Below are 14,781 nucleotides of genomic sequence, written 5' to 3' on the forward strand. Positions count from 1 at the left end.
GTCAGTGCCGACAATCAGTGCCACCTATCAGTGCCCATCAGTGCCGCCTAACAGTTCCAATCAGTGCTTCCTATCAGTGCTGCCTATCAGTGCCCATCAGTGCCACCTATCAGTGCCATATATGAGTGCTGCCTTTCAGTGCCCATCAGTGCAGCCTCATTAGCGCACATCAGTGAAGGCGAAAAATAACCTATTTACAAAATTTTAGAACAGAAACTAAGAAAAAAATGTTAAGTCTTTTTAGTTTGTTTAGCAAAAAATAAAAAACCCCAGTGGTGAACAAATACCAGCAAACGAAAGCTCTGTCTAAAAAAAATGATAACATTTTTGTTTTGAGTACAGTGTTGCATGACCGCATAATTTCATTTAAAGTGCGACAGCACTGAAAGGTGAAAATTGGCCTGGGCAGGAAGGGCCTAAAAGTGCCCAGTAGGCAAGTGGTTAAAATAGAAATGAAAGTCAAAACGTTTTTGTATACACATAAAAAAATGTTATAAATCCCATGTTTTCCCTTTTTTATAAGAGATCACATACCCTCTGTTCTCAGCTGCATAAGGAGCTAGGGGAGGAGAAACAGCATCACACTGATCTTACCAATGAAGAATGGCTGTGTGGGTGGGGGGAGGCATGTCAGCACAATCCTGATCATTGGATTAGTTCCCAGCACAGCCAAAAAACTGACCACGTTTTGCTCTCATGCTTAGTGTGGTCAGATTTTATTAGGAAAGCAGGGGAACAGGGATTTCACACAAAGGAAGAAATACAAAGAGAACAGGATACTTTTTTTATACAAGCACACAGTACAGCAGGCACATATCAGGAATGTGAAATGTTGGGTTTCCATATTCTCTAAAGGATTGGCATATGAGCACTAAAAACAGATTTTATTGTCTCTTAGTGCTAGCCCTCTTTACTCCAGCCTGCCGCTGAGCAAGAGCTTAGTGCGGTGTCTTTTTTACAGTGAAAAATAAAAACAAGAAGTCAATGATCTGATGGTATAAAAGGAAAAACATTAATGCAGTGCGTTTCTAATTCTGTATGCTCACCCTCCTGCCACACTAGCTGCTTGGTAAAAAAGAGCCACAAAAACACTCTAAAGAAGAAAATTCTGGTTTAATCTTCAGTCGATCCTGAATACTGCGGCCAGACTCATCCACCTTACCAACCGCTCCGTATCCGCCACCCCCCTCTGCCAATCCCTCCACTGGCTTCCAATTGCCCAATGGATCAAATTCAAAATGCTAACACTGACGTACAAAGCTGTCCATAATACTGCCCCAAGCTACATCACAGACCTAATATCCAAATACCACCCAAAACGCACTCTCCATTCCTCACAAGACCTCCTTCTCTCTAGTTCTCTGGTTTCCTCCTCCCATGCCCGCCTCCAGGACTTCTCCAGGGCTTCCCCCATCCTCTGGAACTCCCTACCCCAATCCATCAGACTTTCACCTACTCTCCTCTCGGTGCACCCTGAAAACCCACCTCTTCAGGGAAGCCTACCCCGCCCTCAGCTAATTGCCGATCTCCTCCACTCTTCCTACCACTCCATCCCCCACAGCTATTTCCTCCTGTACCACTATCCCCTCCCTCCTAGATTGTAAGCTCCAAGGAGCAGGGCCCTTGAACCCCTCGTGTATCGCATTGTATTGTTATTGTACTGTCTCGTGTATTGTCTCCCATTGTAATGTACAGCGCTGAGCGAACTGTTGGCGCTATATAAATACTGTATAATAATAATAATAATAATCCTCCTTTGACAGTTATGTCTCCAAATGCCAAATCATAGATCATGTGATCTCTCTTAGCCGACAGAGAGGATCAGACAGAACTTTTGGCTGACATGCTCTGTCAGATTATGAGTGCAAAATATGCTGCTACTCTGCATAGAAAGCAATCTGCATCCAGAGTTTATTGCAAAAGTTTAAATGAACAAGTTGAGGTTAGAAGCTGATTGACTACCATGCAAAGCTGCACCAGATTCTGAGTGCTCCAGTTTTAGTAAATCTCACTCTATGTGTCTCAGAAGTATTTTGCTCTTCTTTTATCATGTGTGTATTTGGTGTGATAAGACGGGCAGGTCAGAGAGAGAGGGCCTTGTAATATGTCAACTGTAATCTGCCTAAATCTCATCAAATTATTTGGCACAGTGTAATAAATAGGAGGAGATCCAGGGCCTGGATCAGTAAAAATCTGTATCTGAATCACTCTTCACTCACAGGACTGGACTGCGGGATTGTTTTACCATATATTCAAAGCATGCTGATGCTGAAACAAAATTTAATTTAATGATCAGATTGTTTAGCTTCATGCAGTGTGTGAGGAAAGCCCAAATCTGTATTTAAAAGTGAACATCAGGCAAAAAAAAAAAAAACTAAATTAAATTAAAAAAAATTTCCTTAATGGCCACAAAGGGTATAAATCTACCTTCTCTGCTTCATATACCTTTGCAAACCCAGATATTCCACCTTGTAAATGTAGTGGTGACATCATTGCCATATTTGTTTAGCCTGGACTTAAAGTAGTTGTAAAGGCTGAAGGATTATTTACTTTAATACATTCTCTGCTTTAAAGGATAAGTTCACCCTTGGGAACATGTTACATGTTCCACCTATTTTTATGGTGGAAAATATAACATGTTCTTAGTGTTGCAGCTGCTGCCCAATCCCCCCCCCCATGACAGCAGTACAGGGAGAAGTTCCTCATACTAGTTGTCACTTTTTAAAAACAGTGCAGCTGCACAGGGCTCCGTCCCACACGATCTCATCTTCATTTACAGTGTTCTGAATGAACTACAAGTCCTGGCAGCCTTAGCAGCTGTTGGCTTGTAGTACATCCTGTACAGGCAAGCAGATATACTGACAGGTCTGCAGGAGACCTGCATGGCACCAGTGATCTGCTGATCACTGGTGAAATGCCTTACAGGCTCCTGCAACCAAAATAATAAATGCACACTTTTTTACCTGCAAAAAAATGTGCATTTATTATTTTGGGTCAAAAGGTGAACTTATCCTTTTATGGTAAAAAACCTTACAGCAGCTATGCCCCCAGCCCCCTCCCTAATACTTACCTGAGTCTGTATAGATCTAGCGCTGTGCCCAGCTTCAGTTCTTCTCTCCCCTCTCATTGCTTTCACAAGGTTGACTGGGAACAGCAGAAGTCATTGCCTCCTGATGCTGTCAGTCAAATCATGGGGGGGGGGGGGGGACACAGGGGGCGGAGTTGAGCCATGCTGCATGTGTCAATAGATGCAAACAGCCAGCTCAGGATCGAAACTGCACATTTTCCACCATAGGAAGCAGCTTCCTATGGTGGCACAAGGAGAAAAGGAGGAGCCAGCAGCACTGGTGGGGGATCCCAGAAGAGGAGGTTTGAGGCTGCTCTGTGCAAAACCATTGCACAGAGCAGGTACATGATATAACATTTGTGTAACCTTGAATTAGTGAAGCGCTAAAATAATAAATCTATATACATATTAAAGTGCCATCAATAAATAATAGTGCTTAGTAAACAATAATAATTAGACCTTTCTAAAGATCAATGAAACACTATAAACAATATATAACTGATTGGCATTAAAAGCTCCCAGCGATGTAAATTAAACGAATCCTTCCATATAAATTAGTGATACATAATATAATCCGTGATAAAAAATATATATATCTCCAATTAATTCATACTTCAAATCAAAAGAGTGATGAATAATTTAAGTGAAAAATATATATCCTAATTAATTCATAAAAAATCATTAGATATATTAATCTTTGTGATTAATACACGTATACTTTCAATGTGCATATACAAAAAATATATAACCAAAAGTCCATGCAGGTGTAACTTGTGACAAAACGAACAGTGATCTTCACTTCTAGTGCTCAAAAGAATCCTCAAATGGCAGCAATGCCTGCTCACCTCCCCACCTTGACCCACACAGGGCCACAAGGCTATAGCTCTCCTCAAAGGCAATCCTTTAATCCAGGCAGCTCAGCAAGGGATCACAGGACTTCCACTCCACCTCTTCTCAAACGTCATATAGGACACAAACAGAACTTCCCATAGTGTAATACTGTTTAATTGGACACTTAGTACAACATATTGTTTCCACTCACATTTGTTTCCTGTTACAAAACGCTTTCCACCTCATTCCATAAGTGTATTCACATGCAGGAAGGGAAACCAATATGGCCGCTGCGTCCGGACATGCGTCCCCACGTGACCGGAAGTGACGTATCTCTAAACTGGGAATGGCGTTCCGACGCGTTGCGTCACGTGCGTCGTGACTTCATTAGGGTTAACCCTGATATATATATATTTTTTGTATATGCACATTGAAAGTATACGTGTATTAATCACAAAGATTAGTATATCTAATGATTTTTTATGAATTAATTAGGATATATATTTTTCACTTAAATTATTCATCACTCTTTTGATTTGAAGTATGAATTAATTGGAGATATATATATTTTTTATCACGGATTATATTATGTATCACTAATTTATATGGAAGGATTAGTTTAATTTACATCACTGGGAGCTTTTAATGCCAATCAGTTATATATTGTTTATAGTGTTTCATTGATCTTTAGAAAGGTCTAATTATTATTGTTTACTAAGCACTATCATTTATTGATGGCACTTTAATATGTATATAGATTTATTATTTTAGCGCTTCACTAATTCAAGGTTACACAATTGGTAACTTAATGGTTTAAGGCAGAGTGACAGCAGCTGTTAGTTTAGGGACCTTACCTGTATTAAGCGCAGGAGGATACTTCCATTTTACATGATATAACATGTTTGTTATTAAAAAAAACAAACAATCACTTTTAGATTTAGAAGAAACCACAAGAAAGACTGACTAAACCGTAGACGGTAGCGGACCAACTACAAGGGTCAAGGTCTCTTAATTCAAAATGATGTAGAAATCATAACACAACAATTATAACTGAACCTATTAAAGTTGCCATTTTCTTCACAAACCTGTTACAAGAGAAAGTGAATTATTTCAGAGCTCGGGAACTGTCAGCAGTACCTTGTACTCTTCAAAGTCTTTGTCATTGAGTATATTCTCTTTCTCCAGTTCCACAAGTTGTTCAGGAGTTGGTTCAGTAGGTAAAGGATCTACTGAAGCTTCTTCATACAGGGGGAGTCCAGAAATAAAAATCTCTTTCCACTCTCGCATAACTTTGTTGGGTATCAACCTGAAGAAGACAAGTCTTTTAGTGTTTATACACACCGAGCAGTCACTGAACACTTCTAGGGAATATCTTTATTATCTTTTGCGCCAGACTTTTCAAAGAACATGCTGACATTATTGTAATATCTTACTTTATAATACTACTAAGCTGAGTATTTATAAATCAAAGACACCAAAAGCCAAAAAAGCACACATTCACTGAGAAAAAGCTCTCACCTGTTCGTTAATTCTCTGTATTCTCCATTCTTTGTCACCAGATCCACAATCTGGTTCACTATTTCCTGGCAAATGTCATAGTGCTTCTTGTATCGTGCTTGCGCTCGTTCTGCTGCTATCTGGTCATGTAGTTCCTGAACCTTCCGCCTTTGTTCCTCGGCATCCAGCTTGGCTTGATGCAGCAAGGCCTGTAACAGTACACAGGTATACACTATAATTATACAACATTTAATTATTATACAACAAGCTTGGCTGAGTTGCTCATTCTTACTTTACTGATAGAAAAGTAGATTTCTTATTATGAATAGCAGGTGATGGGAGATTTTGAATTAGCGAATTAATCAGAAATTTTCTTTTTTTTTTTTTTAGATAATGAGAACTTCAAACTCTTTTTTCTTCTCAATATCACTTGGTTGGTATCTCCTACATTGTCAGATTATTGAATGAATGCTTAGATTGGACAACATTGCTTCTGACATCTGTCATTGAGTGTCCATACAGGTATCAATGCTCTTTTCATTAAACAGGTATCAGATATTAGAGCTATGACGGTCACTGCTAGGACCTGTGTTGAGCTTTTGTTTGCTTCAAGCGGGTTTTGCATTCCTATACAAATCTAAGGGAAAGCAATACCCCACTTGAAGAATGTCAAATGCAGATCAGAATGAGGCCAAATGCATGTCAAATGCACCTGTCATGAAATTCTGAAAAATTCCAGAGCTGGCTGAAACTGATGTCAAACTAGTGCTTATAACTATTGACAGCCAGCATTAAAAGTGGCTTAATAAGGCAGAAATGTATAGGAAAATATATATGTCTAGAAACAGAAAGAAGGCTAGAACAGTGAAGCAAAACTTGGTGACCTAGGGATCCCTTGAAAAAAAGAAGAAAATACTTCATATTACTACTTTCTTGTATGACACCCACATTTTCTTTAAAGAAGAACTCTGGGAAAGGCAAAACAATCTCCCATTAGTACACCCCCCTACACAAAACACTAAACAGTTAAAAAAAAATTGAAAATCCTTACCATTTAGAAGAAAAATCTAATTGAATTTTCATGACCTCATCTCTGTAATTCAAAAGATAACAGCATTTGCTCTGCTGAGGAGGAGGTGTAACAGCAGGAATTACATCGTATCCTCTCCTCTCTCTGCAGTAAAAGGAAACTACAGTTCCCATCAACACAGGGAATTGTAGTGAATGTGGGCGAGTACACTAGGCCTGTACATGTTGAATGCATCTGAGAGCCTCGGTCTGCCAACCACTGCAAGTGGGATTGAATTACATCACTTCTTCCTGGAGAAGGAACTACAGAAGGGGTTAGCTAGGCTAGGGGAATAGGAGACATAGCAGCCACTGGTCTTACAAACAGGAAACCAAAAAGAATTATCGGGTTGATATGAAAATGAATAGGCTATTTCAGAGCAAGTACTGAGTGAACCAGAAGATGGATGACATATTCAGTGAAGGTAAGAAATCAGCAACAAGAACATGTAAAGAAGTTTTTGCCCGGAGTTATGCTTTAAAATGAGATGGAGAATTTTAGAACCTTTAACTACTTCCCGGCCAGAGAAATACCCATACGCTGCTGGACTTTCGTGCTTATACTGGGCTGATGCCTGCAACCGCAGGCATCACTCCGTTATTGTTTTTTAGAGCCAGTGTTTGGCTTTCTTGTAATAGCAATCGGAGTGGCTAACTAGCTGCTCACTTGCTTTTAGAAGCAGCGGTAGGGGATGTCCCCCCCTCCTGCTGCCTTCCGTGGCTTACTCGGAAGTAAACGGCGCATTTTATTAAAAAATAAAAGCATTCAAAACACATATCTTGGTGTTTTTAATGCTTTTAAGTGCAGAAGATGGATCTCTCTCTAAAGAGTACCTGTCACAAGGATGTTTACATTTCTTGTGACAGCAATAAAAGTGTTAAAAAAAATGAAAGTGTGCAAATAAAAATAAAAATAAACAAATAATAAAAAAAAATTTTGAGAGCCCCCATCCTCCCGAACAGAGGTGAATGAATGCGCAGGTCAAGCAAGCACGCAAACAGCAATCGCCCCACATGTGTGAGGTATCAATGCGAAGATCAGATCATGAGCGGTATTTCTAGCACAAGAACTCCTCTGTAAATCTAAAGTAGTAACCTGTAAAGGCTTTTAAAGTGTCATGTATGGATAGTAAAATTTACATAGATTGTCACCGTTGCACGGGCACACGCAGTTTTAAAGCATGACATGTTTGGTATCTATTTACGCTGCGTAACATCATCTTTTATATTTTACAAATAAATTGTATTATGTATTGTGTTTGTTTGCAATAGAATTTGAAAAGTGTATTTTTTCCCAAAAAATTAGTTTAAAAAACCACTGCGCATATACTGTGTGACATAAAAAATTGCAAAACCCACCAACTTATTCTCAAGGGCCTCTGCCTTAAAAAAATATATGTTTTGGGGTACTGATTGTTATATGTGAACAAAAAGTGCCAGAACGGACTGGCTGGAAAAAGCCCGGACTGGAGGTGGTTAATAGTGGTGCTTTGTACACAGCTGTTTAGTCTTACTGCACAAATTAACTGCAGTTTAGCCACTAGTTACATTAAAATAATCCTTTTCATGGTTTCTGTATTGATAAGCAAACTGAAACAATATTAGGGGTCAACTTTTGATGTCTTCAAAAGTAAACCGCAAAGCACAGCTATGCTACCAAGAGACCAAATTGATGTACAGTGAGGAACAGAAGTATTTGAACACCCTGCGATTTTGCAAGTTCTCCCACTTAGAAATCATGGAGGGGTCTGAAATTCACATTGTAGGTGCCATCCGACTCTGAGAGTCAGAATTTAAAAAACATTCAGGAAATCACATTGTATGATTTTTAAAGAATTTATTTGTCTTGCACTGCTGAACATAAGTATTTGAACACCTGAGAAAATCAGTGTTAATATTTGGTACAGACGCCTTTGTTTGCAATTACAGAGGTCAAACGTTTCCTGTAGTTCTTGACCAGGTTTGCACACACTGCAACAGGGATTTTGGCCCACTCCTCCACACAGATCTCCTCTAGATCTGCCAGGTTTCGGTGCTGTCACTGAGCAACACAGAGTTTCAGCTCCCTCCAAAGATGTTCTATTGGATTTAGGTCTGGAGACTGGCTAGGCCACTCCAGAACCTTGATATGCTTCTTACGGAGCCACTTCTTGGTTATCCTGGCTGTGTGCTTCGGGTCGTTGTCATGTTGGAAGACCCAGCCACGATCCATCTTCAATGCTCTGACTGAGGGAAGGAGGTTGTTGCTCAAAATCTCACAATAAATGGCCCCATTCATCTTCTCCTTAATACAGTGCAGTCGTCCTGTCCCCTTCACAGAAAAGCACCCCCAAAGCATCATGTTGCCACCCACATGCTTCACAGTAGGGATGGTGTTCTTGGGATGCAACTCATCCTTCTTTTTCCTCCAAACACAACGAGTGAAGTTTAGACCAAAAAGTTCTACTTTGGTCTCATCTGACCACATGACTTTCTCCCATGTCTCCTCTGGATGATCCAGATGGTCATTGGCAAACTTCAGACGGGCCTGGACATGTGATGACTTGAGCAGGGGAACCTTCCGTGCAATGCATGATTTGAAACCATGACGGCGTAGTGTTCTACCGACAGTGACCTTTGAAACTGTGGTCCCAGCTCTCTTCATGTCATTGGTCAGCTCCTCCCTTGTAGTTCTGGGCTGATTCCTCACCTTTCTTATCATCAGTGATATCCCACGAACTGAGATCTTGCATGGAGCCCCAGTCCGAGGGAGACTGACAGTCGTCTTTAGCCTCTTCCATTTTCTAACAATTGCTCCAACAGTTGATCTATTTTCACCAAGCTGCTTGGCAATTGCCCCGTAGCCCTTTCCAGCCTTGTGGAGGTCCACAATTTTGTCTCTGGTGTCTTTTGACAGCTCTTTGGTCTTGCCCATGGTAGTAGTTGGCGTCTGACTGACTGTGGAATGGACAGGTGTCTTTAAAGAGCTCAGACAGGTGCTACTAAGTTAGATTAATGAGTGGAGTAGAAGTGGACTTTTTAAAGGCACAGTAACAGGTCTTTGAGAGCCAGAATTCTTTCTGTTTCTTAGGTGTTCAAATACTTATGTTCAGCAGTGCAAGACAAATAAATTCTTTAAAAATCATACAATATGATTTCCTGATTTTTTTTTTTAATTCTGTCTCTCAGAGTGGGAATGCACCTACAATGTGAATTTCAGACAACTCCATGATTTTTAAGTGGGAGAACTTACAAAATCGCAGGGTCTTCAAATGCTTCTGTTCCTCACTGTATAGTAGGCACACTATGAATCTTTATTGTACCTTCGTGTTTCTGGTCAACACAATCTTTGCTGTAACAGTTTCCCCCCCCCAAAATCATAGAAACATATCAACTTTCTGAACTCGATAATTGCAAATGGCTAGGCAGACCCCTCATCCCCATCAAATATAAGCCAATATTATTATTATTATTATTATACAGTATTTATAAAGCGCCGATAGTTCGCTCAGCGCTGTACATTACAAAGGGGGACAGAACATGTGACAGAACAATAACAATACAATGCAAAACATGAGGGGATTGAGGGCCCTGCTCTTTCGAGCTTACAATCTAGGAGGGAGGGGATAGTGGTACAGGAGGAGATAGCTGTGGGGGATGGAGTGGTAGGAAGAGTGGAGGGGGTCGGCAAGTTAGCAGGGGGTGGGGTAGGCTTTCCTGAAGAGATGGGTTTTCAGGGTACGCCTAAAGGAGAGGAGAATAAGTGATAATCTGATGCGTTGGGGCAGGGAGTTCCAGAGGATGGGTGACACCCTGGAGAAGTCCTGGAGGCGGGCATGGGAGGAGGAGACCAGGGAACTAAAGGGAAGGAGGTCTTGTGAAGAGTGGAGTGTGCCTGCTGGGCGGTACTTGGATATTAGGTCAGTGATGTAGTTCGGGGCAGTGTGGTGGACGGCTTTGTACGTCAGTGTTAGGATTTTGAATTTGATCCGTTGCGCAATCGGAAGCCAGTGGAGGGATTGGCAGGGGGGTGGCGGAGATGGAGCGGTTGGAAAGGTGAATGAGTCTGGCTGCCGTATTCAGGATCGACTGAAGCAGGGATAGCCAGCGGTGAGGAAGGCCAGTAAGGAGGGAGTTGCAGTAATCGAGTCGTGATATGATGAGGGAGTGGATGAGCTGTTTAGTGGTTTCTGGGGTTAGGAACGTGCTGAATTTGGCGATGTTGCGGAGGTGGAGTCTGCACGAGCTTGGTAAAGATTGGACTTGGGGCTGGAAGGATAGGTTGGAGTACAGAATGACACCAAGTACTCTGGCCTGCGGGGCGGGTTTGATGGTGGCGTTGTTGGACATGATGGAGAAGTCAATGGGGGGTGGTGTCGGGGCTGGGGGGAAGACAAGAAACTCGGTCTTGGAGAGGTTCAGTTTAAGAAAGTGGAGCGACATCCAGTCTGATATGTCGCTCAGTAGGTGTGTGATTCGGGCAGAGACTGAGGGGGTGAGGTGGGGAGTTGAGAGATAGATTTGTGTGTCGTCGGCATATAGGTGGTAGTTGAAGCCATGAGAGTGTATGAGTTGGCCAAGGGAGGAGGTGTAGATGGAGAAGAGAAGGGACCCGAGGAAGGAGCCTTGAGGGATCCCAACAGAGAGTGGGAGTGAGGGGGAGGTGGTAGCATTATAGGTAACGCTGAAAGAGCGTTGTGACAGGTAGGAGGAGAGCCAGGAGAGAGCAAAATCTCTGAGGCCGAGGGAGTGTAGTTTTTTGAGGAGGAGGGGGTGGTCGACTGTGTCGAAGGCCGCAGAGAGGTCAAGGAGTAGGAGCACTGAAAAGTGGCCATTAGCTTTGGTGGTTAGCAGGTCGTTGGAGAGTTTGAGTAAGGCAGTTTCGGTGGAGTGTAGGGGACGGAAGCCGGACTGTAGGGGGTCGAGGAGGTTGTTGTCGTTGAGGTGAGAGCATAGGCGGGTGTAGACTAGGCGCTCGAGGAGTTTGGATGTAAATGGGAGCAGGGAGATGGGTCTGAGGTTGTTCGGGTCATTGGGGTCCAGGGAGGGCTTTTTAAGTATGGGGGTGACGTGTGCATGTTTCAGAGGGGAGGGGAAAGTGCCGGAGGAGAGGGAGAGATTAAAGTGGAGCGACATCCAGTCAGATATGTTGTTTAGTAGGTGTGTGATTCGGGCAGAGACTGAGGGGGTGAGGTGGGGAGTTGAGAGATAGATTTGTGTGTCGTCGGCATATAGGTGGTAGTTGAAGCCATGAGAGTGTATGAGTTGGCCAAGGGAGGAGGTGTAGATGGAGAAGAGAAGGGACCCGAGGAAGGAGCCTTGAGGGATCCCAACAGAGAGGGGGAGTGAGGGGGAGGTGGTAGCATTATAGGTAACGCTGAAAGAGCGTTGTGACAGGTAGGAGGAGAGCCAGGAGAGAGCAAAATCTCTGAGGCCGAGGGAGTGTAGTTTTTTGAGGAGGAGGGGGTGGTCGACTGTGTCGAAGGCCGCAGAGAGGTCAAGGAGTAGGAGCACTGAATAGTGGCCATTAGCTTTGGTGGTTAGCAGGTCGTTGGAGAGTTTGAGTAAGGCAGTTTCGGTGGAGTGTAGGGGACGGAAGCCGGACTGTAGGGGGTCGAGGAGGTTGTTGTCGTTGAGGTGAGAGCATAGGCGGGTGTAGACTAGGCGCTCGAGGAGTTTGGATGTAAATGGGAGCAGGGAGATGGGTCTGAGGTTGTTCGGGTCATTGGGGTCCAGGGAGGGCTTTTTAAGTATGGGGGTGACGTGTGCATGTTTCAGAGGGGAGGGGAAAGTGCCGGAGGAGAGGGAGAGATTAAAGATGTGGGTGAGGGAGCGTAGGATGGAGGGGGAGGGAGGTCGTAGGAGTTGTGAGGGGATAGGGCCAATAAGGAAATATGAGTCACTTTCATACCGCTTCTCTATCAAGCGCCTCCTGGAAATCCTTCTCACAGCGTTCCTGATACTGCTTCTCTCTAAAGATTCTGTTCTGTCTTATAATTTCCTTTTCATGGCGATTGTGCATGAGCTGGACAGCGATTCTCCGCTCCTGCTGAGATTGTCTCATCAAACGGTTAATAAGTTGTTCCTCCCGAAATGCTTCCTGTAAAGAGGACAACATCATGACTATACTGGCAGCAATGTGCTTATTTGATTTTCCAGTACACGCCATTGCATGCTGCTCAACATGATAGACTACAATGTGCTATGGAGGCAGTATTGTAACATCCCTAACAGCAAACCTGGTGTGAGGTATAAACGTTGAACTTAGTTTGTCTAATGAAGAAGAGTTTAGTTTAATTTGAAATTATCACATTTAAAGCACAACTCCATGAAAATGTTTTTGTTCCCATGCAGTAGGGCTGTGCCCTCACTGCATACTGCAGGTTGACTGCACAGCCCTGACTGCATACTGCAGGTTGACTGCACAGCCCTGACTGCATACTGCAGGTTGACTGCACAGCCCTGACTGCATACTGCAGGTTGACTGCACAGCCCTGACTGCATACTGCAGGTTGACTGCTTGTTTTGTCCAGGGGCGCACAGAAAAGCTATACTTACCCAGTCTTTCGATCCTCTCAAAAAAAACCCCACATCCAGCAGTGGAGTGTTCCTGCCATCCTCACATCTAGAGCCAGTCTATGGGTGTGATAACATCAGGAACAGTCCATGCACAACACCGCTAGTGAGCGGGGGAGGGTCCAGAAACGGCAGGGACCGGTCTTGCACTCGGAGGATCAGCAGATTAGGTGAGTATATCTCTGGTTTGCAAACCCCTAGACAAAAACAAGCAGTTAGCCCATGCAGCGCAGACACAGCCCCACTGCATGGGGAATTCTTTTTTCCCCGGAGTTCAGCTTTAAGGTGTACATTAGTTTTGTGGGCATCAATACTGTTAGTCTTTTACAATTGCACTGCTATAAGGTCTGGCTGAGTAAGTCCTCATGCACACGGGGTGTTTTGATAACGCTGGTAACGTTAACTGTGTAAAATCACGTTAGAAATGTGAGTTTTTCAGCTTTTTTAGCGTTTTTGCATTAGCGTTTAGCAGGGTTTTGCCGCGATTAGAGGCATCTTCCAGCATTTTTCCACGTTTGCCTTTTTTAGCGTTTTTTTGCAAAAAAAAATGGGGGGGGTCAATAAAAGTCCAAAAATGCTGGTTTGCGGCGTTTTACCACATTTTTCAGCGTTAGAGTGTTTTTACAGCTAAAAAACTCCTCTAGATACCCACTAGTTCTGGGTTTTTTCTCCAGCCAAAAAATGTCCCAGCCATAAAATGTTGATTACAGTCTATGTGTGCATGGTCACATGGGATAACATGCTGGGGGTTTACTGGCTTTAGAAAAATGTCAAAAGCGAAAAACAGCCGCTGTAAAAACGTCAAGCGTACATGAGGACTAAAAGCTCTGAGATGTATCATGCTCAGCTGATTTTCAGTATTATAGCGCATTCAATTGAAAATGTTAAGAAGGCTTAAGGGCCCGGTGTAAAATAAACCTGTGAAAGACTCAAAAGCAGATAGCTGATGTCAGTTGATCCCAAATTCAATCCTCAAGTATTCAACTCATGTTTTCAGGATTTCCTACACCATGTGCAGGTGCTTTAAATCAATGTTAAAGGCTTGATATTTTGGATAGCTACTTTATCAAAGGGAAATTCCCAAAACATGACTTGTTGGTACTATGTTGGTTCCATGTTGGGGTACCTAAGAACTAAAACTGGGAACCACTGGACTACACAAAACTAAACTTTGATTTGATTGTCAATGACTGCGCTTCCACTCAGAGAAGTTATTATTTGCATAAGCACTGGAACACATCTCCCCCATTTGTTTTCCGTACACACACACACGTGCACACACGCACGGACACACACGCACGTACACACACACACGTACACATACACACAACATGGCAGTGTCCGAGTCGGGAGACAGGTCCAGGCAGCAGATTTGAATGTTATGAGTGTGGGGGACGTGCCTATTCACAGCACTTCATAGAAGAGAAGATGTTTCAGGGGTGCTCTAGACTGAGTTGAAATGGCTGATCAACAAATGTCTTGAAAGCTTATTTCCTTAGCTGTCTGTTTACATTTCTAATCTAGATGCGGTTTCCAGAGCTTTACTTCAAGTCCGCAAACTCGTGTTACGAGTCTGGAAATTTAAAAAAAAAACCTGACCCCAGAGGAATGGATATGTTGTATAGGTACAATATTATGCTATGAGCATCTAATTTATCAGGATTAAGTGTACCCAACCAAATTTGAGAGAATCTAGGATGGTTGGCTGCAATCCCTGGTCTCACCCCAATTAATGTAGTATTATATAGTCTTATGTAAAGAGT

At 42.8% G+C, this 14,781-nt stretch overlaps 1 protein-coding gene across 1 annotated transcript in view; it reads right to left on the bottom strand.

Moving 5' to 3' along the window:
- SPEF2 (sperm flagellar and cilia associated 2) overlaps positions 1-14,781 on the bottom strand; it is a 176,670-nt gene that overhangs the window by 125,837 nt on the left and 36,052 nt on the right. The window contains exons 8-10 of the mRNA XM_089689433.1: positions 12,354-12,542; positions 5,417-5,604; positions 5,036-5,204 (exon numbers count right to left, since the gene is read on the bottom strand). Coding sequence (XP_089545559.1) covers positions 5,036-5,204; positions 5,417-5,604; positions 12,354-12,542 — 546 coding nt within the window. The remainder of the gene's footprint in view (positions 1-5,035; positions 5,205-5,416; positions 5,605-12,353; positions 12,543-14,781) is intronic.

The sequence above is a fragment of the Staurois parvus genome, unplaced genomic scaffold (genome assembly GCF_062004578.1).
Source record: "Staurois parvus isolate SC_StPar_1 unplaced genomic scaffold, SC_StPar_1.0 ptg000475l, whole genome shotgun sequence".
In the NCBI taxonomy this organism is placed as follows: Eukaryota; Metazoa; Chordata; class Amphibia; order Anura; family Ranidae; genus Staurois; species Staurois parvus.